This window comes from Abramis brama (genome assembly GCF_963993115.1).
Source record: "Abramis brama genome assembly, chromosome: 24".
NCBI lineage: Eukaryota > Metazoa > Chordata > Actinopteri > Cypriniformes > Leuciscidae > Abramis > Abramis brama.
The window spans coordinates 26492001-26515623 of record NC_139986.1 but is presented as its reverse complement, the minus strand read 5'-3'; the positions used below and the strand labels follow the sequence as shown (position 1 = coordinate 26515623).

At 39.4% G+C, this 23623-nt stretch overlaps 1 protein-coding gene across 2 annotated transcripts in view; it reads left to right on the top strand.

Moving 5' to 3' along the window:
• The first annotated feature begins 1366 nt into the window (after window positions 1-1366).
• Window positions 1367-23623, top strand: part of ntn2 (netrin 2) — a 32223-nt gene continuing 9966 nt past the window's right edge. Inside the window, exons 1-5 of one of the 2 annotated variants that reach the window (XM_084103173.1) lie at window positions 1496-1657; window positions 3103-3128; window positions 7986-8155; window positions 9293-10524; window positions 20483-20671. In XM_084103173.1, the coding sequence (XP_083959299.1) occupies window positions 9507-10524; window positions 20483-20671 (1207 nt within the window). In that variant the 5' untranslated portion in view covers window positions 1496-1657; window positions 3103-3128; window positions 7986-8155; window positions 9293-9506. Of the gene's footprint in view, window positions 1658-3102; window positions 3129-7985; window positions 8156-9292; window positions 10525-20482; window positions 20672-23623 lie in introns of both variants that reach the window. The other variant, XM_084103172.1, reaches the window with a different exon arrangement.

Sequence of the window (23623 nt, the reverse complement as noted above, 5' to 3'; positions counted from 1 at the left end):
ATTGTTTCCGATGATTTACCGGAATCAAAGACTCTGGAATGACTCCATGAGATAGTATCGTGGAATAAATAAACATTAGTGTGGCAATTGAGCGCCGGAACATCAGCAGAGCACTAACACGCATGCGCCAAGACGTCTGATGCAGCCAGAGGGTGCGAATGATTGGAGTCTGACCTCCTCACCCGCTACACCCCCTTCACAACGCACAGCAAGAGGTCGAGCGGTCTTAGCAAAAGTTACTAGTTATAGGGCTTAGTTATTTCTCAAGGATTTAAAACGTCTCAGTATTAAAGGGACCGTTCATCCAGAAATGAAAATTCTGTCATCATTTACTGATCCACAAGTTGTTCCAAACCTGTATTCATTTCTTTGTTCTGCTGAACGTAAAAGAAGATATTTTGGGTAACCAAACGGTTGATGGGACCCAATGACTTCCATAGTATTAAAAAATAAATAAAAAATACTGTGGAAGAAGTCAATGGTGTCCATCAACTTTTTAGTCACCGACATTCTTCAAAATATCTTCTTTTGTGTTCATACAGGTTTGAAACAACTTTGTGGATCAGTAAATTATGACAGAATTAAACATTTTGGGTGAACTATCCCATGTTAGATTACACTTTATTTTCACCAGTTGAAAAACAGACGCTATCGTAAGTCTGAGGAGGTGAGTAGCTACTATATCTATAGGTTTTCGTATCACGTTTTGTTTAAAAGATAATTAACGGTTAGCTGACTGTGAATACACAGCCAAAGTAGTTTATAAGCGCGAGACGAACCTCACAGACTGCGCCCCGAAAATTACATTTGTATTCACGTGTAATATTTCACAGATTCTCTATAAAGCCGAAATTCCACCCCCTAAAAGTCTAAGTATAATTCGCATAGTGCTAGACCCCCGACCACACACGGCGTCTGCAAACCAAGTTACCTACCTAGACAGCATCATAGTGTCATTCATGTGTGTTACAGGCGCGTAACGGAGTCGACAGGCGCATCTGGAGATGCTAATATTGCAGCTCTTGTATGATAAAGTGCTTGTTTATCATTTGTAAGTCGCTTATCAAGCGTTTGCTAAAAATACACGCGAAACAAAAATGCTGTCTGCCACTATGATGCTCAAAAAAATGCAGTACGCGACTCTGCCAGATGTAAGACCCACGACCACCCACTGGACGCGTCTGAAAACAAAGCGAGTTGCTGCTAAGACAGCATTTTTGTGGCGTAATTGGCGCGCGTGAATCCACAAAATCCTGTGTGCTCCGATGTTGCACTATTACCCAAAACACCACGCGCCGCCGCATATGATGCCCAAAAATGCCGTCTAGGTAGGCGGCTTACTAGGGTTTGAAACAGACCCTCCCTCTCTAATACAGTTTGTGTCTGGAATTGTGTGTGTTTGAGGGGGGCTCAGTCGAGTTTCTCACCTTGGCTCTCTCTCCGTCACCCCTCCTCTCTCTCCCTCTCTCTCTCTCTCAGTGCGCGAGCGTGTGTCAGTGTGTGTCTGTCTCATGAACGGAACTGACCGCTGCTGGATCTGTGAGTAACATTCATTCACCAACAGACAACGGGACTAAACCAATCGATCTGGATTTATTTCCCCACACACCCGCTCCTGAATGAGGTTTAGAGGTTCAGACGGGATTCACAGATTCAGGTGAGTTATCAAAACACTAGTGCATCATGCATTTTGCAATCATAATTGGAGATATATGTAGCATCATATAGTATAGTTAAGCATGCGATTTGTTAAGTCAGGTGAGTGAGAGCTTTTCAGATCACAACCAGCTCATCTAATTACAAATTCAGCTTGGTTACCATTGTTCCCCATACATATACTCTATATACTAGTGATTGTTACTACAGTAAATCTTTGTTGGTGTGATATTAATATTTAAAAAAAATTCTGAAAGCTTTTAACAATGTTTTCTTTGAATTTATTAAGATTTTACTGTTGTAAATAAGTGACTACTAAAATGAATTTCAAATGCAGTGAATGATATTTAATCAGCCAGTGTTCATTATATGTGTTCTGTTGTACTCATATAGTTATGAATAATATTGATTAAACAATAATGAGGGCGGCACTGTGCACTGCTCATATTCTCTGACAGGTGAGCGAGAATTTCTCTCTTTTTTTAATGGTGATTTAACAGAGCGCTCCAAACTGGGTTTCCTTCCCGGTCCACGAGCGATGCCAAGCAAAGCAACTCTACACGAGTCTTCTTAGGTATGCGTGACACCGTCAAGATTTCTGCTTCCCCTGATGGACGTGGCACACACACGTTTGTGTGTGTGTTTGTGTGGATTCCTGTGATTTTATTGCAGTGAAGCCCCTCTCTGGTTTCCCTGAGGTCACAGATGAACTGTAGAGTTAAACTTTGGGAAAAACATTTACGCCAGCTCAGTTTACTGATCCTGCCCACTGCTGGCCCTCAAGAAAAGGGGAAAAAATCAGACGTTTCAAGAGCTGTCAAAACGAAAAGCTCTGTGTTTAGCAGTAAAGTCAAAGGTGTAGCAAACCGTGTGTTGGTTTGATTCTTGACCTACTTACTACCAAAAACCATCAAAACTCTGTCATCGCGTACTCATCCTCATGTTGTTTCATGAGTTTCTTCTCCTGTGGAACACAAAAGGAGATATTTAGCACAATGTTTATGCTCCTCTTTTCCATACAATGAATCAAATCTACAAAAAGCACCATAAAAAAAAGCTCCATGCAAGTCTTCTGAAGCTTTACGAGAGGAACAGCCTAAAATTGAAGTCATTTTTTCACTGAAAAGCTTCCCTACTGTCATAGCCCTTAAATCTTATTTGTATTTGCGCATATTTAAATGTTTATGAAAGTGATGCTGAATACCATCAGTTCTCACAGGTCATGTGACGGATATTAAAATGTTTTGGTTTATTGAAAAAGAAAAGTGACTGCTTTCTCACAGAAAACCTGTCATTTTATTTCAGAAGACTTGGTCGACTAGACTACTTTATTATATTGTTTTTTGTCCGTTTCGGAGTTCCACTTCCCCTGGTCACCATATGCGTTCATTGTATGAAAAGAGCAGCTTGTACATTCTCCTAAACATCTCCTTTTGTATCCCACAGAAGGACGAAATTCCCACGATATGAGGGTGAGTAAATTTTTGGGTGAACTATTTCTTGAATTCGCACACATCATACTCTTCTGTGACGATGCACTGAATGCATATGATGTGTGCCATGTGTGATTTTGGGTCCCGTTTTCGCGTTATGTTCCTGTTCTCCTGCATTTTAAGACATAATTGGGCCGTATTTTCAGCGCTGGGCAACATTAGAGCGTTTTTCAACTTCAGTGAAAGGTTTGGATCTGACACAGCCTTGGCTCGGTCCACCTTAGCAGCTAAAGTCAACATGGCCTATATTTCACTCTCCTCCTCTTCCAGCACAGGAAGCTTCATCTGTGTGTGTGTGTGTGTGTGTGTGTGCATGACACCCTTTTCTCTTTTGTCGCCAACAAAAAAAGCCCCTCCACTAACTTTTACTGCTTTACTGGACTTACCTCTTAAAAGGGTCGTATCATGAATCAAATGATGATCTTTCAAAATAAAAGAGTTTGATGTACTTTGAAAACAACTTTTAGGAACAATTATTAAAGTGTTGCAAACTTCCAAAACTGTCAGACAGATAAATAAATTTGAGCATATGACCATCCATATTGCATAACGTAAAGAGTAAAATGTGGGAAACAGACACATTTAACCACTAAATGACTGTTTTTGGTTTACTTACACTAGAGTGGATCTTAGGATAAAAACATTATTATATTAAATATTTCTGTATGTGTGAATAATGTGTGATATGACCTCTTTAAGAGTTGTGCATTGCTCCTGCTTTTGTCTGTCTGTTTATGCATGTGATTTTAAGCATGTCAAGAGGTCAGGGGTCATAAAATAGCAGGTGACAGCCGTAAAAGTGTAATTGTGGGAGTGTGTGCGCTTGTAGTTATTCTATGCCGTGCAACTCCTGCGCTGTAACTTTTGGGGTGTGCCTAAACACACACACACACACACACACACACGGATTGTGTCCAGTCGGAGAGCGGCGTTAAATGATTCAATCTGTTGTAGCCTTGGCACCTTAAGACTGTGTGTGTGTGTGTGTGTGTGTGTGTGTGTGTGTGTGTGTGTGTGTGCGCGAGCAAGAGTGGTGCACAAAACGTGTTTGTCAGTATTTGAACACTTCATAAAATTATTTGTGGTTTCCCTCCTGAGTTCAAAGCTGGTGATGCCTAGCGGTGAAATTTTTGTTGTCAACTGGAAAAAGATGTGTGTGTGTGTGTGTGTGTGTGTACTTATGTGTGAGTTTGCATGTTATTACACAACACCCATGCATTAAACCCCCAACACCACCCTAAACCACACACATGTTTGCATATATATCTAAATGAGGACATGCCATAGACTTCTATTGTTTTTATATATATATTTTTATATATATATACCTCTATTGTATTTGGACGTCTCTAAAGAAAGGTTTTACTAGATTAGTTTTAGCGAACCTCTGGCAGAATTTCTGTCCCCAAAGTAAAATTGCAGAACTGTGAAGCAACACATGATGTATTACTGCACAGATTCTCAAAAAATCTTCAAATTATTTTCAAATCAGCAATCAATGCACGAGCCGGTGGTGAGTGTGTGTGTGTGTGTGGCTAAGGATCAGGTTCTGCTGTTTTAGTAAGGGCTGGGTTTGGTCCGTGTGTGTGAAGGAAGGGTCTGGTCGCAGTGGCTGCATTCTTTTACCAGGCGGATTTCTTTCCACTCGCACATTAGTAGTCATGCATTTTGCTATATTATGACTTGCATCAGTTTTGCTTCCCAGATTCCTCAAATAATGTGCTGTTATTACTTTATTAAGTGATCAGATGCTCCATTTTCACCTGCTGAACCATACAACAGGTGAAAAGCAAATCCTAGGACGGATCGGAGACTCGATAAACACAACAGAGCAGGTCCATAGTTATCGTACGTAAAATCAACACCGATCCTCCATTTTCTGTTGAGTAATTCATGTTGACAGCAAACACGCCTCTCTGTTATATCTTGTTATTGCAATCTTTAAGTTCTTAAAGGAAAATTGGTATTGAAGAAGGGAGTCAGATGAAGAGCGAGAGCGAAGCACACGTGATTGTTCTCGGTTGAGACGCTCTGGATTAGTTTGTCCAGACCGATTTCTCTCTCTCCCCCATTACAATCAACATGAACATTCGCAACTCATTTTACTCCCATAATGTGATGTGTTTCCAAATGAAAGAGGATATTCAGGAAGAAAATTGTATCCATCGGGAATTGACTGAGAAGTGGGCGTTTCATTCAGACTGGAGTCAAACCTGAACAGTTATTTTAGTATTATTTATTATTATAGTTTTTTTTTATTTAATCACTTTTTATTTAAATTAAATCTTTTTTGCGCTTTTGTCATTTTTTATTAGTTTTTTTTACTATTTATAGTACGTTTAATTTATTTTTACTAGATTTAGTTGAGTTTTAGTTTTATTCCCTGTTTTAGTACTTCTACTTAAACTAAAAATATAAATGGAAAATATTCATCTATTTTTTGTAGAAAAAAAAAACAGTTTTTCATCTAATATTTATATTTTATTTCACTTTTGTTTCAGTTAACATTTTTTTTTTTTAATAGTTTTAAATTTAGTTAACAACAATATCCCTGGACCTGAATGTGAGTTTGCTAAAGAAATGTTTAAATATTTACTCGTTTTTAGTTAACGTTATCCATCAGCCTGTACATGCAGCCAAGTTATTATAATTTGACGAAAGATTATAAAGACAGATGTTATCTTTACACTGGGATACAAGAAAGTATTTTAGCATGAAAAAAAAAATACAATTCACCTTTAAATCTGAAGTGTATTTGTCATCTGAGCTTGTGCACTTGTGTTATGTGTGTATGTCTCAGTTCTGATAAATGCACACACACACACACACACACACACACACACACACACACTCGGTGGAGAAACTCAATTCTCCATATTTAGTCATTCTGTAAGAGATGTCCATTCTTCATTATGATCCATCTCTCTCTCTCTCTCTCTCTCTCTCTCTCTCTCTCTCTCTCTCTCTCTCTCTCTCTCTCATATATATATATATATATTTAATCTCTACTTTGACGTCCTTTATCTTCAGCCACTATCTATCTTTTCTATCCTCCCACATATCGTCCCTGTCCTCGGTTCTGTCCATATTTGTCCCTCTTTTTGTCTCAAACCTTTCACCTATTTCTGTCTCATGCTCTTGATGTGTGTGTGTGAATCAGAGGCATGTGTATTTCTTCCTCCGAATCAGACAGATCCGTCAGTAAATGATGTTGCGGTGTGGACACACACACTGTGTAAACACAAAAAGACCACACAATGAGAATATGTGTGTATACATACAATGGGGAAAACGTCTGAGACCGCACTGACATTATTTTTTTCATTTAATTCTGGAAAATAAGTAAAGTTTTAGGACTTGAAATTGTGAAATTGTAGCTTTTCTGTAGCTCAAACAGTCGAGCATATATATTATATATGTATATATATATATATATATATATATATATATACATACATATATTAGATCTAAATATAAAAGTAATTTTGTTCAAGTCAATATTGTGTAAAATAGCTGTTCATATAAATTTAGCAAACTGAAAAAAAAAATGTATACTCCTTATTTGTATTATATGTAGGCCCTATATTGGGAATATCGTTGATATCGGCATCGATCAGCTGCTAATTTGTGGGAAAAGTTACATTTTTGCTCCCATTTAAGCACAAAATGATGGAACATTCTCAAATAATGCTGGAGACATTGATCATCAGGTTTTTTTTATCACAATCTCATTGTTTTTTGTCAAATTGTTATGTCGATAACTTACATTTTTGAACTGAATTAGAAAAGACTGCAAAATAGAAGCATTTCCAGTAGTGGTCTCAGACCCTTATACGTGTACGTCTGTGTGTTTATGCTAGAGTGATCGAGCGAGGGAGAGAAAGAGAGAGGTGGGGTGAGAGAGTTCGACTGACAGCGTGAGGGTCAAATAATGAGCTTAATTCTCTGTTTGGTGTTTGATGATGTGTGACTGAAGAGATGTGTGTGTGGAGAGAGAGAGAGAGAGAGAGAGATGTGTGAGTTTGGTAGAATGTGGCAGAAACAGAGAAAAAAAGGACCATTTTAAGGCTAGTGTCTTCAAATATCTAACAAATGCTCTAAATTCTCTTCACAAACACACAACTGTCAGGCTTTGTAGCTTCATTATACTAATGCTATCATTTGCTTGCCCAAAAACTTGAAAAAGGACACAAAAGCACCATAAAAAATGTAATTAAAGTAGTGCACTGTAGCTTTGTGGATTATTGATTGAGTTAGTTGAATGGATGAATTTGTGAACTGAATCAATTGAATCATTGTAAAGATGATTCATGAATCTGATTCTCTAAGAGCTTGTCAATATTGCCAGTGAATGACACCACATTTCGTTTGTTTCTCACACATAGCTATGGAATGGTTTCAGGAGAATTTCAGGAGTGCTTTTGTGCGCTTTTTGATGCCTGACAGCTTCATTGTAGTCGCATGGGAAGAACATGATGTAGTAACAGCTGTGACGTGAAACCTGTACGAATCTGAGCGTCTCATTTAGTTTTCAGCACAGTAATAATGATGAATTTATCTGGCTTGTGTTTAAATGAGGTATAGTTTTTAATAGAATTCAGCAGATGTGTATAACGTGCTTTTACAGTCATTATTTGAGGGTCCGGCTGTACCGTTGCAAAGGGGCCCGAGCAGAAAGAGCCGCATTGATATTCACATCACACACACACAGTGACAGGTCCTAAGAGAGGAGTTTTACTCTGGTTTCATGGTTCATTGCTCTTTGTAGTGCTGTAGAAGTGTGATTGGGCTCAGATACACGCTCATGTCAAACTGTTTCTCATTAACTCTAAACAGCGTGCGGATCTCATCAGATTCCCCCCCGGCGGATCATATGTGCGTCGACCTGCGGATCCAAGCATCAGGAGAGTTTGAGAGTATCCAGTTTTATACGTTCGGTGTCCGTCCGGATCATGGCTCGTAGGACGTGGAACGGACTGTGACCGCAGATTCCTCCAGCAGTTGAGGTAGTACGCTTTCTTTGTTTTAAAACACGATAAATATCACCATTTCATAGAAAAGCATCTGAGCAAAGCAACACTACATTAAACGCTCTCATTCAAAATCCCCAACGGCCCCACGAAAACATTAGGAATCTCAGCATGTGTTTACCAAGACCAAATTAACCCATCTGCGGTGTATTTCTGCATGCGTGGCTTTCCTAAAATGGCTCTTTTGGTTAAAATGCCTATTAATGAGTATTTCTAAAACACACTTGCACAAGCTGCTCATTCCTTTAACTCTTCTAGTTCAGTGTGTGCAACGTCCCGCAGCGGGGTCCTCAAATCTCATGTGTTGTTGAGGAGAGTGTGCCGTTACTTAACTAAGTGATCACCGGTTTCACCTGCTGAACCATGAACCCGGTGCGCGCTGAAGGAGGAACCCGAGCATATCTAGACACTTTTGATTTGGGTCTGTAAGCAAGCACTTAGTAATCACCCTAGGAACCGCATAGCAGAGCACTAAAATTTCATTAGAACATCTCTGCAACTGCATAGCGACGCTCTGCCGACCCGCTAGCATCATGGCAGCACATTTCACAAATGATTGCAAATATGTTCATCTGGAAAACTAGGATTTAAAACTACTAAACAACTTAAATATCAAGCAGCTGCATATATTTAGCATTATATTCAACAACTTACAGTATTTGATTTACTGCTGTGAGTTTATTAATAACTACAAACCAACATTTGGTCCAAACCACCTAGCCCCTATTATTAAGTGACGGCTTAATTTAGATGAATACTGTACTTACCCGTTCTGGGATATTTTGCTTGTTTATTTATTTATTTTTAAATTTAGTCTAACTGCTCATATATTATTATATATAAGTTGCATTATATAAAGGTTAAGCTCCATTTTTTTACTGACCATTTATTGGAAAAAGAAGTTTCTTTTTAGGCTCTGTTTGGTATTAATAGACCTTTTTTTTTTGCTGTTTTATATTTTCTTTTATGCACATCAATTATGCTGTGGTATCATTGTAATTCCATTCATTTTTGGACATGGTTTTTACTATATAAATCTTACGGTGAGTGAATATAGTTGATTAACTGAGTTTAGTTTGATTTATTAACGTTGTGTTGCCGTTCCATTTCCAGACGCACACTGCCGAGGGTTGACTCCAGGAAAGTCGTCTATCTACTGGACGTTTTCTGGCTGGAGTTGTCGTTCTGAGATATCACACGTACGCCAGACCCCGCCAGTCTGAGGAGACGCTACAACCATATTTGTTTATTTGACTTCCCCCTCTCTACCCATCCATCTGGATACGTTTCTCCCCATCCCACATTCATCATTCTCTCCCGTGACATCATGTGGAGTTTTCGGAACTTGCTTTCTCTGCTAACTGTGTTTCAAGCCTCAAGCCACAGTCCCAACCCATTCGCCGGGCCTCAGGCGACACCGACGGACCCCTGCTATGACGAGACGGGCGCCGCCCGCCGATGTATCCCAGAGTTCATCAATGCAGCGTTCGGTCAGGAGGTCGGCGTGTCGAGTGTCTGCGGGCGGCCGGCGTCTCGCTCGTGCAGTTTAGTTGAACGCGACGACCGTCCCGCCGTGCGCTCGTGCCAAGTCTGCGACGCATCGGACCCTCGCAACGCACACCCTCCCAACTACCTCACCGACCTGAACTCCGCCCACAACCTCACATGCTGGCAGTCGGAGAACCTGCAGGGCTCGCCGCTCAATGTGACGCTCACACTGTCGCTCGGGAAGAAGTTTGAAATCACGTATGTCAGCCTGCAGTTCTGTTCCCCTCGTCCCGAATCCCTGGCCATCTATAAGAGCATGGACTACGGCCGCACTTGGACGCCCTACCAATTCTACTCGTCGCAATGCCGTCGCATGTACAACCGACCCAACAAAGCGGCGATCACCAAGCAGAACGAGCAGGAGGCTTTGTGCACGGACGGACACACTGATCTCTACCCGCTTTCCGGCGGCCTTATCGCTTTCAGCACGCTAGACGGACGCCCATCAGGGAAGGACTTCGACTCGAGTCCTGTTCTACAGGACTGGGTTACGGTCACTGATATTCGTGTGGTCTTCAGTCGCCCGCAGCAGCTCAGAGCGCTGCCCATGTCGGGACGCGAGAGCGAAGACCCGCTCGGGCCGCCCGCTACGTATTATTACGCGGTTGGCGACTTCCAAGTGGGCGGGAGGTGTAAATGTAACGGCCACGCCTCCAGGTGTGTGCGAGAGAAGGACGGAAAGCTGGTGTGCGAATGCAAACACAACACAGAGGGTCCGGAGTGTGACCGCTGCAAACCGTTTCACTACGACCGGCCCTGGCAGCGCGCCACTGCGAAAGAAGCCAACGAGTGTTTACGTGAGTTAAAATGTTGTTCAATCCTCATTAGCTATTCCAAAACCAATGTTGACTACAGGCATCATTAAATGCTTGTTCACACCTAGTAAGATTAGTCAAGTCAATGATACAGATTGTGTCATTATTAAGCTCAATTTAGTCAATAATAGTTCTGAATATTAAGTGTCTTTTAAACTACAACTAATAGCGATAACGATAAACATATTCTCATATGTCCACACCACAGCTATAACGATTCAGAACGATTTTTTTTCCAGCTGATGAATGATAAAAACATTGACAGCCAATCAGAATCCACTCAGCTTTAAAGAGCTAGAGCATTTAAAGCAGCAGGCGCGCTTATAATAAACGTTATCGTGCGTTGGTGTGGACACTAATGTAGTTATCAGTATCTTTATAGCTGTCGTTCTTGGTGTGAATGATTTGTACGCTCTTCATATGCAGTTTAGCAAAATACTGCTGTCCAAACTCTACTGAAATCAGTTGTGACTCTATTGAAATCGTGACTCACAATAGTTTGGCTGTAGTATTTTGCTAAACTAATGACGTGATTCTCTTAAGTACACAAATCTAGCTTAAAATAGGTTAAATATTTTTTGCTACATTTCAGTACTGAATGAAATGTTATGCTAAATATCAGCAACTATCACTTGGCCAACTAAATTAGAGGACTGGAGCTGTTAATCAGCATTTCTTCAATGTCTGCCATGCTGAATGGACTTTTCCCACTGGAGTTTGTCACTGGGTTAGGTTAGCACTTTACATTTGCATTAATTTTGGCCAAAATAAGGAACAGTATCTAAAGCATCTCCCTACATCTGAAACAGAGCTACAGTGTGGTGTTATGAAACGATCACTTGGCAAAAACGTGAAGGTTAATTCTCATCGCATCTCATGTCTGAACTTGATTTATTGGGTTTGGATTACTTCGGGTGTATCTGTATTAATTCTGGATGCATTCCATAGAATACATACAGACTGACACACGAGTGCAGGACAGAGATTTGTGTTTGCGTATGTCTGTCTTGCAGTATGTTAATCTTTACATAAACCTCTTCTCTCAGGACGTCTGAACAGTCGACGCTCAGAGCAGAACGCTGCTGACAGCAGAATGAGAGTACTAGGCGTTTCACACCGCACACGAAAACAACGTTTATTTCTTTTGGCGGCCATATTAACACTGAATTCACACTGGCTGCGCCATGTAGCAGACGCATAGGTGCGAACGCATTTTTGATGGACATAATATGCTAGACCCTGCAGAAAATGCATCGATTTATCAACAGACTTTTGCAATATAGGGTTTTATAAAGCAACACAAACACTTTCTGTTCAGTGAATTTGACTTAATCCATTTGATTTAAGCAGTTTATAGCTACAGCTTATGTAAAAATGTCATTAATTTATGTTAAATATAGTTAAGTACAGTGTTGGGTAAGTTACACTTTAAAAAAGTAATTCCATCTTCATCGGTGTAATTAAATTACTGTACTAATTACTCTCTCTTAAAAGTATTGGATTACTTATTACTAATTACTTTCTAAATCCCATATCAATCTCGACCAGTTGAACAATACTAGGAAAGGCATGAAACTACTCTTTTAATTCTTTCAAATAAATAATGCAAAATTTCATAAATTATTCTTGATTGAACTGAGCAAAGCTTATAAAGCGAGAAAGGTGCAATAAAAATGTACATTTAACATTAGACGTTAACTTTAGATACTATTGTTTTATATAGAATTGTTCTATAGTCTATATATTGATATATATATTTCAGTATTTAATGTAATTACATCAGAAGGAACTGCAAATAAATTACAGAAAACAAAGTACCATGGTAATATACCATTATTGTACCATAACGCTGTAGTTTTTTTAGGGATTCTAATTAATATTTATAGATGTAGCCTACATACATATATATCCATATGTTGAAGATCAGTAGCAGCTGCAGATATTTATCTTATCTTATCAGACAGCAGTATTATTGCTGAACGAAAAATTAGCTGAATAGTGTAAATGCATTAATCTTTGTGTCAGGAAAGATATATCGTGTCCAAATGCTCCAGTCGGGCAGTCCTGACACTCCATTAGTATCGCTAATGTCTCCCATAAATCTCTCTGCCTCGTCTAATTCTTCCTGTCCACTCTGTCAGATGAGAGTTTGACGATAGTTTCGTTTTCTTTCGTGTAATGAAACCCAGAATTTAATTCCGAGCTCTCTGCGTTTTCCTCTCACCTCTTCTCATGCCATCTGCTCTGGTTTGGTGGCCCCGTCTCCAAATGACCCCCAGTACACGCTCGACTCCCTCGTTTTCTCGCCTCAACACACGCCAAGGACTCCCGCAGATTTTGTGCCCGACCTGGCAGTCGTTCAGTGTGATCTCGTTAAAATCATCCCCCATTCAGCTGAGAGAACAAGGACAAAGAGATTAGCAGAGGTATAACAGACTAATGAGTGGCGGACCACAAATGGAGGGTCTGACAGTTAAATTAAGTTCAACTATATAGAAGTTCCCTATAGAACTGGACGATATGGCCAAAATATTAATTATCACACTTTTTTTTTAATCCATTAATTATCACACAGTAATTCTGTGTTTTGTGATTTAATACAAATTTATATAAATTAAACAAATTTAATAAAGCTTTTAAATGTAATCAAATGAAAACATATCTTCTTACAAATATATTTTTTTTACATGCTGCACAACAGAACTGTATAAACTTAAAACATGGATGATATGATATTCATATGATATTCCTTAGAATAACAGTATTATTATTACTTTGAGGAGTACATTTTAGTATACATTTACAGTAGTGATTTATTTTCTTGAGGTTAAACCGAACTTTTATTTTGACGGTTTGTCGTGAAGATGTTTCAGTGTGTATTTGACGATAGTTTTTCCTTAAATGAAACATTGAAGCTCTTGAAGTGACTTTTAGAAGAAGCTCTGCTGATGAAGTTCATGTGTTTCATGGCCTCATATTGAGACGACAGATGCTGAAAACACCGTGAGCTTCACATGTGTGTGAGTTTGTGTATCAGACGAAATTGCTCCGTTCCGTTTATTCATTCAGTGATGGATATTACAGACTCGGATCTTTGAATCTCGTTAATCAAAATTAATTAATCTTTTTTTCAAGTCATTTGGTTCATTTTTTCAGCAGAATAATTAAAATGTTCTTCTACTTACGTTAATCACATTTCGAAAAAGAAAACTATAATGCAGCCAAGGCCAAATTATGACAAACAGAAATGATTTAATAATTGCTTATCTGGGTCTTCAGGCCATGTAGTCTGTTAATATAACTCTGGAAAACAGAAATGATTAGTTGACCTCTCGAGTCTTCGGGTCTGTGTCGTTCGTTCTTTTGTCACGTGACCGCTTCCTTTCTCAGTATCTTTCAACATTACGATAGTATTATTGACTGTATGTTCATGTTGTATTATATATTTATTATACGGATAAAGTTTAAAGCATTGACCATCTCTTTATTTCGACATTCATTGTTATGGAAAAGAACCATCATGATAGAAATTTACTTTGTAAGGAATAAGCTACAATTTAATACCAGAAATGCATCACATTACTGTAAGAGTAAAAATAAAAATAAATAAATACCTATGCGCTTAAGGAAGTTGGGAATTATTGTATCCATTTCGGCTGTCAAGTCACGTAACAAATGAACGAACGACTCAGGCCCTGTCCCAAATAACACACTTCATATACACTTGCGATCTTGTGGACTTACAATGGCCGCCGAGGACGCTTGTGCGTTAAGTCCACAAGACCATAGGGTGTCCCATTTGTCTTTTTAGGTTACAGAAGGGAACTTCAGAAGGGTGGCTCCGCAGAGACCTCTATCCGACAGTCAAAGCAGCGTTACGTCATAAAAGTGTGGATTCGGAGGAAGATCGCAAGGGCTTAGGGTTTCATTTGGGACAGGGCCTCAGACCCAAAGACTCGGGAGGTGAACTAATCATTTCTGTTTCCGGTACAGAACCTATAGGATGTTTCGCATGTGCGATCAACACAAAATGAATGAATCACTCTCTGATTCTCTGATGACTCTCTGAGGCAACTCGTTGTTCCAGAGTCATATTAAAGATTTGTTCAAAATTAACTAATGATGGACCCATCACTAATTCACACAGACAAGCAGAAATCACTTATTAGCGACATGCACTGACCGGCTGTTGTCGCGTTTATTTCTGCTGTGTGCTGTTAGATTAATCCATATCGAGTAAAAATGTCCAGAGCTTATCACTGTCATCGACGTAAATTGGATCAAGATCTCGATATAATATAGTTGATCAGCCCTAGTTCTCTACTATAGTATTCGGAAAAACAGTACGTAACAAAATAAGCATGTCCGAATTCACAGTACTCATTATAGAGTAGGCAAAAAGTCCCTGGATGACCTAATACTTCTGGCGAGATTCTGAAATGTGCATTCGATGGACATTTTATATCCCATGAGGCCACAGGAGAGGATCTATGAATGACAGTGAAGCAACACAAGCCTAATGACAACATGGCAAATGTAGTACATCCAAAATACATACATTCTACACACTTTGGGTCTCATTCATGAAACATTCGTAAATATACGAGTAAATATGTGAGTGATTTGCGCGTAAAGAGACCTTCCCGAAAACTCTTCTCCTGATTCACAAATACTTCGTAAACGTCAGATGTGATAGTGAAATGTGTGTGTGTGTTAATGAATTCCAATCAGTCGTAAATGGGACGCGTAAATGGCACGCTCATTCTCAATTACCATAAATCCCGCCCTTTAAATCCGACTGACAACTATATATGGGCATCATATTATGACACCAAACGAAGGATTTCAACATGTCTTCTCAAAAGCGAATGAAGAAGAGAAATTTCTCAGATGCAGAAATTGAAGTTTTATTATCAGAAGTTCATTCAAAACGCCACATTTTATTTTCAAGCGTATATAGTGGCGTATCAGGTCCTAAAAAAAAGGAAGCTTGGCAGCATATTACAGATGCAGTTAATGGAGTTTCATCTGTTAATCGAACAGTCCCAGAAGTGAAAAGAAAATGGTTCGACATGTAACCCCGTCAAATAAACCCGATTAAGGTGAATTAAAATGCAGCCTTATTAATGAGCAAAACGTTCGGATGTTAAACGCACTGTTTACACGTGGCTGGGAGCAGGTGTAGATTTCTTTCGTACCAACAAACATTTGGAAAATACGAACATTTTAATGAATCCGAAAATTTACACCAGAACCACTTTACACACGATTTACACAAAAATTCGTTCTGCTCGTGTTTCATGAATGAGACCCATTCAATCTACATAGAACACACTTTTTAAGCAGGCAGTTGCAAAGTACTTACTTATTCAAAATAAGTACCTACTCAAGAGAGTATGTGAGTTCGGACGCAGCCGTATGTGTGTGTATTGCTAGTCACGGCCACCTGCACAGGACACTGGAAGTATGAGTACTAACCATATCCTCATTAAACACACACACAAGCCCACTTTTACTGCCTTAGATTTCCTATACGTCACAAACCAAAACATGCTGCTTCCGAGGGAAAAAACGCCACACAGAGCGTTAATGATATAAAGCTGTGATGCTGCAGAGAAACCTTGTAGAGATGTGTTTATCTTCCTGTTTATTTGTTAGTCTGCCAACAATCGAACTAGCTTGTCGTTTTGTTTCTTTGCGTGCTACGATTCAAAGGACACATTTGTCGAAGTACTTGGTTTGTGCTCTTGTAAAACCAAAGCCATCTAGAAATTTGGACTGGATTTCTATATTTCCTGTTCACTCCAGCAGTATCTAAACAGTCTGAAAGATGCCTGTAAACCAAAAAATACTAAATGCCACCTTTTATGTTTGGCTCGTCTAAACACATGTAACCAATTAAGTAAATTAATAAATAAAAGCATTCTCAGCACCCTATTACTCCATTTTATGTGAGCGTAAGTATCGTGACATTTCAAAACAAATATAAAGCTTATAAAATAGTCCGAGATCTCCAGCTTGAGTGTCTGTAACTCATCAACGTCGCTGGTCTTGCGCTCTCGTCTTGTGCCAAACCTTCAGAGAAGAAACTTCCAGCTGTTGCCTGTTTCTGGGAGTTTCGGGGTTAGTCACTCTTCAGCCAGTGAAATGCCTGTTCAGTTGAATAGAAGTTAAAAGATTAAAAACATGTCCGCTAACGGACTAATCTTACATTTTCCTGTTTTCTGGTTGTTTTGAATCATCATCCTGGTTTGTTTTTGAAGGGCTAGCCAACAAATCCTGGCAGGTTTCGTGCAGTGTTCTGGAGACTGTTGCTCATTTCATTGACAAATGTTTATTTGCATATTGAAACCTGGTATCTTAAACTGTCCTCTTTCTCTTTTAGTGAATCTCTTCATTCACACATCAATTTTGTAAAACACTCGACTAACGTGAACACTTTTTTTTTGTTCAGACGATCATCTGAATTCACTAAAATGAATCAGATTCACTGATCCTGTTTGCAGTTATACAATTAAAAAAATATTGTCTGTTTAAAATCATTTTCAGAGTAGTAAGCCATTTTTTCTTGTAAGTAAGCTTGTTTGTAATTTAAATTATGAGTAGCTTGTAGCTTTACCAGCTTCAGTTTCAAAGTTGCTTCACTGCCAAATTGCTGTTTTGACTACACCCAACTCTTGTGTTATGCCAATTTTCCCTAATTCTTTCAGAATCCCAAATCACTCGCTTTTCTCTCGCAGGCAAAAACAAAAGATTTGAACAGAGCCGTGAAACTTCGCGACTCTTTCATGTGTGAACAATCTACGCAACAGGAAACGCCTAATCAATTAGAAACACCTGTGAGCCAAATGTTCTGATATTTATGCTCACATAAAACCAGGGATGGAATTTTTAATGAGCTGTTATTCTTAGTTGATAAAACATATGTGTGTTAAAGCGCACAGGTGATGTTCTGTGAAAGGTGTTATTCTGTGATTTTGCTCTTTTTTAATTAGTGGCGTTCACTAAGACGAGCATCACTATCACTGCTGCCCATACTTTGTTAGTGATTTGAACAAACTAGTAACTTTAAGTATTAAACAGCACAATTATATCCTTCACCATTTGTGAATCATGTCTTAAATTGTGCAGCATGTTGAGAAGAGACTATCAACCTAATTGCAACGCTCTGGCCATCACGTCATTGTGGCGAGATGTACACTCTGTTAGTGTTTTCATATTTCTTGATTGTAATATTAAGATTTAGACATCATAATCCAAAAACATAAGTGGAGTTCTAATTTTTGCCTATCATGCACGAAGTACAAGATGTATGGCATTTCCAGAAATGTGTTTTTGGGTGTAGTTCAGTGCATACCTGTAGAGCTCGCTCCATCAAACTAACGTTCCTGCTCTACAGAAATGAATTTGGAGCTCTGGGTTTGCTCTAACCTCAGGTTAATAGGTTTGAGTGCTTTCAGCTGTGTTTGGAAAGCTCTTGTAATAGAGGAACGGTGCCATTGAGAAAGACCCTTGGAACAACTTTAGATTAAGTACCACGCTCAAGGCACAAACGCAGCGCTGAGAGATATCAGAAAACCTGCACTCTTTTCCAAATCCTTCTTGCTCAAATCAGACCCTCATCTGGAAACGCCCTAGAAACGGTTCACATTTAGACTGGACTGCGTGCTTTAATAATTCAATCTCCGTCTTGTACGTTTGTGAGACTGTAGCTTTCTATTTGGGTGTGAATCTGTGTGTGCTTTTTGTCACACGTTTGGAATTTCATTTAGAGAAATGCACACACCCTTACAGCGCTCACACACACACACATCGCCTGCAGACGTTTATTGAGCTGAATTTGCTGTAATCTCACCCTGTTGACTTTAGCCCAGAATCCCCCCGAAATTACACCCCCTGTTCATGACCCCCATCACACACACACACACACACACACACACACTCACACAGAGCAGCAGATGGTGTGTGTGTTAGGGAATGGCCCGAGCAGGTTTCATTAACCACAGAATTCCATACAAATTGGCCCTGTAATAACACACACACACATGCACACGGACAAAATCAAACGCTTCACGGTGAAACAGGTATGCATTTAAAATACAAAATTTACTTTTTAAAGCAGATCCCACGGTTGCTGCAGATTTGTCGGCTGCACATCCATGATCTCCCGTTCCTCAACATCCCAAAGCTGCTCTATTGGATTGAGATCTGGTGGTTGTGGAGGCGGTTAGTGAACTCATCATGTTCAGGAAACCAGTTTGAGATGATTTGAGCTTTGTGACATGGTGCGTTATCCTGCTGGAAGTAGCCGTCAGAAAATGGTACACTGTGGTCATATTCGACAGGGCTCTGAGTGGGATTCGATCCAGCGTCTCCGGGATGGGAGGCGGATGCACTAACACGGACGCTAAAGATCAGGGGAGTGAGGTTTACCTGCACAGCTCTTACTTGCTGGCCTCCGTTACACTCACTCCCATCCGGGTCACGGCACCAATTGTAACCGGTCCTACTCAACCCGCTCTGAGCGGGATTCGAACAGGCGTCTCCGGCATGGGAGGTTGGTGCACTAACTAGGACACTAAAGACCACAGCCTCTAGTGTCAGTCGCTAGCACACGTCTTGAGATCAGGGGAGTGAGGTTTACAGATGGACATGGTCAACTACAATACTCAGGTAGGCTGTGGCGTTTAAGAGGAAGAGAAAATGCCATCAAAACTTTTCTGAAGACAGTCAGTTCCCTTGCATTCATATGAACCCTCACCCTCAATTCAATATTTATAATTTCCTTCCAATATTTCAAACATCGGGAACAGTGAGCTTTGCTGTGTACAGTATTTTCTCTGCTGGCACGTCTGTGCTCTCTTTATTTTTGCGTCCGGCTGACATGCTACATCTCTGGCCAATAATTTTTGGGAAATTATTCCAATGCAGTTTGTGTGCAAGTCCGGAACAGAGATCGGCCATAATAAAAAAAAGTTTGCCGATCATGTGTTTTGAGCAACAAAACGTCCGGTTGATCAGTGCATCTTTTATTTATTTTTTTTACACAATTTTCTTCACAATATTTCATCAAAATGTAATAACTTATGAAAATAAATTAGCTAGCTAAAATTAACATCTAGCCCAGGGTGGGCAACTTCGGTCCTGGAGGGCCACTGTCCTACAGAGTTTAGCTTCAACCCTAATCAAACACACCTGAACAAGCTAATCAAGGTCCTCAGGATTACTAGAAAATTACAGGCAGGTGATTTTTTTCAGGGTTGGAGCTAAACTCTGTAGGACAGTGGCCCTCCAGGACCGAAGTTGCCCATCCCTGTTCTAGGCCATGTTGGCTGTTGGTTAATTTGAACAAATATTCAAATCGTATTATTTAGTCCAGGGGTGTCAAACTCAGTTCCTGGAGGGCCACTGTCCTGCAGAGTTAGCTCCAACCAGCTCCAAAAAAACCTGCCTGGAAGTTTCTAGTAATTCTGAAGACCTTGATTAGCTGATCAGGTGTGTTTAATTAGGGTTGGAGCTAAACTCTGCAGGGTTGTGGCCCTCCAGGAACTGAGTTTGACACCCCTGATTTAGTCTAACAATCTAAAAACACTTTAAAATGCGATGCAAATCTTGTTTCATGTTGATTTGAAAAATAAAGGTTCAGTAAAGATGACTTTTTCAGGTTTACAGGGTTGCTGTATGGTTCTTTGGAGACTAATACATTTTGTTTCATTACAGATTCTGCAGATCAATGGTTTGCTTTTTAGTTTCTTTAAAGCACCAGAGCTAGAGAACTAAAGAACAGGAGAATATGATGTTCTTTGTGGATCTGTAAAGCTTCTCCTATAAACCCTTTTAGTGATATTGTATTTTTGAGAAAAAACACCATATGCATATCCATAAAAAACAGGATATGTAGCTTTCGTCAATAACGTGTTCACCCTCTCTTTCTTTATAGCGTGTAACTGTAACCTGCACGCGCGACGCTGCCGCTTTAACATGGAGTTATATAAGCTCTCGGGCCGTAAGAGCGGAGGAGTGTGTATGAACTGCAGACACAACACCGCTGGACGACACTGCCATTACTGTAAAGAGGGATTCTACCGGGACATGGCCAAACCCATCACACACCGCCGAGCCTGCAAAGGTACCACACTACATTTCATTTACTGGCAGGCTGACATCAGATGTTTAGATCTTTATCTTCAATGAGAGATTTTTATTTTTATTCCTTCATCTCTGTTCCCCAATGAGTTAAAATAGTGCAAGTGTTGGCATCACCTCATTTACATTAGCTGTGTGTCATTTCTGCACCCCTAGTGGCAACACACGGAATCACAAAAATAATGACTGTTTCCAAACAGATTTTCCCCTGTCCTCTATTGCTCATACAAACAGAACGTCCAGACTCAATCCATTTGCAACCGCTCAAATAAGCAGGGCAATGTTTCTGTCAGATAATGTTTTACAAGAGCTGTCACAAAGAGACAAGTATACAAATAAAAACTTTGAAATTCAAGTGTGATTTCTGAGGACATCTGTTATGTGTTGTCTTCTAAAAAATATATCTCACAGCTGTTTAAAGTACTTACACAAGTATTTATAAATGATGGTATTGAGGAACAGCATGACGATTTTTGGATGATAATTATATTTATGTATTATTGTTCGTGCAGGGGGATCGTGAGTATATGAAAAGCTAATTAAATCCTAAAAATATAAAATAATGAATTATAATATATTATAAAAAATATTATATATATATATATATATAATAAAAATAAAACACTTGCTAAAAATATTAAATATTTTACTTGTTTGTCTGCATGTCATTTGACCATTAACTGACATCAGAGAACCGTGAACATGCGAATATGTCGTTAAATTATTTAAATATTAAGGGCAATATCTCAGTTCAAGGGGGTTCAGCTGACAAAAAAGGTTTGTGAATCCCTGGTCTAGTCTTTTACCACCATTTACAGACTAATTTAATTTTGGACCTTGAAAACTGCAGGACTGATGTGTTTAGATATGATTTTATAACTTGCTCCGTCACATAAGAGACACTCATGTTTATTTTCTGACTGTGACTCAGTAGTTTTTTATGAGTTAAAATGTATTTATGTGTGTAAAATGTTTTATGCACTGTATTTTCCAGTTTGAAAGCTTCCACATAAATTCAGTAGCACACACATATATATAAATTAAAATCTAAAAATAGTATAGAGTTCAATAAAACCACAGTGCATTGGGAGCAGCCTGTACATGAAGCTCATATATCTGCTGCCGTCACTCCAGCCAAAGCAAACACAGCACTGTAAGAAAACACACATCAGAGTTTGAGAAATATTCAAGTGTTTGGATAAAAGATGTCTTGTAAGTTGAGCATTTCTGGAAGGAAAAGGCAATCCATATGTAGAGGGTTTTCTATAAGTTAAATTACAAGCTGCATAAAATGTCTGCTTCCTACAAAACGCTCAATAATTCTGCTTTTGTGGCTGTGTCAAAAACGGCATTTTCTGTGCCAAGAGCTGACATTTATTTATTTGGATATGTGACAAGGTTTATATGTGCAGTATTTAACAGTGATAAAGTGTTTGTGTGCGTGCGTGTTTGTGTAAGTATTCTATAATTTATGTTAAAGTGCATTTAAGATGCAGATGGTAGACCAGTCAGTGTAAAGAATGATATACGGTATATACATACAGAAGATGCTCGGACTGTCCTGCTTTTAATGCTAGTAGACAACATGTTTATTTAGGAAGCTCACTTAAAGGGATAGTTCACCCTAAAATGAAAATGAACTCGTTATTTACTCACCCTGCTGTTGTTCTAATGCCGGATGCCCTTCTTTCTTTTTCGGACCACAAATGGAGAATTTTTCAAAAATGTCCCACTCGCGCTTGTTTATATAATGGCAGTGAATAGCGACCAGCATCAAGCTTTAAAGGAACACGCCGACTTTTTGGGACTTTATCTTATTCACCGTATCCCCCAGAGTTAGATAAGTCCATACATACCCTTTTCATCTCTGTGCGTGCCGTAACTCTGTCTGACGCACCCACCGCTAGCCTAGCTTAGCACAAAGACTGGAGGTAAACGGCTCCAGCTAGCATACTGCTCCCAATAAGAGACAAAATAACGACAACATTTTCCTATTTACATGTTGTGATTTGTATAGTCAGAGCGTGTACGAATAACAAGGTCACATGAGACACAGCCATCTTCTAACCGTATACACACTGGGAACTATATTCTCAGAAGGTGAAGCACTGCTACTTCTGCGAAACTCTGAGCGAACTCTCTGCTCCTCACCACAGGGCGTTATGTCACTTATTGGGAGCAGTATGCTAGCTGGAGCCGTTTACCTCCAGTCTTTGTGCTAAGCTAGGCTAGCGGTGGGTGCGTCAGACAGAGTTACGGCACGCACGGAGATGAGAAGGGTGTGTATGGACTTATCTAACTCTGGGGGATACGGTGAATAAGCTAAAGTCCCAAAAAGTCAGCGTGTTCCTTTAAAAAAGATGCAAATGTATAACATAATGATCCCATGTGATGTGTAATATATTCCAAGTGTTCTGGGGGTATACGATAGGGTTTGGTGGAAAACAAACTGAAATTTAATGTATTTAATATATGCACTCTTGTGTATCTTGTAGCTCAGCTCTTGCCATGAAAATAGCCTCAACTTCTGACATGTCATTAAAATCTCTTCTACTTCTGCTACTACTACTGAAGATGCTCTGCTTGTGAAGGAGGTAGACGTGGTAGATGATAGTCACAGTGCTAAAGATTGTGTACAGTGCAAATAAGAACCGGTGCATTGGTTAAGTATTCAAGTATAACAGGAGACATATCTATGAAAGATCATTATTATTAGTGGTGTGTGTGTGAGTGGTCCTGCAGTGTTTGTGCTACAGACATAAGTAATTTATTAGTATTAGTAGACTGTGAGGGTTAGTAGAATAAGTTGACATATGCTTGCAAAGTTACTTATAGTCTGTAGAATGTCAGTCTACTAATACTCTACTAATCCTCTAATGAGAGTTAGTTGACATGTAGGTTCAACTTTACTTTAATGTCTAAAGAGGACCATCAA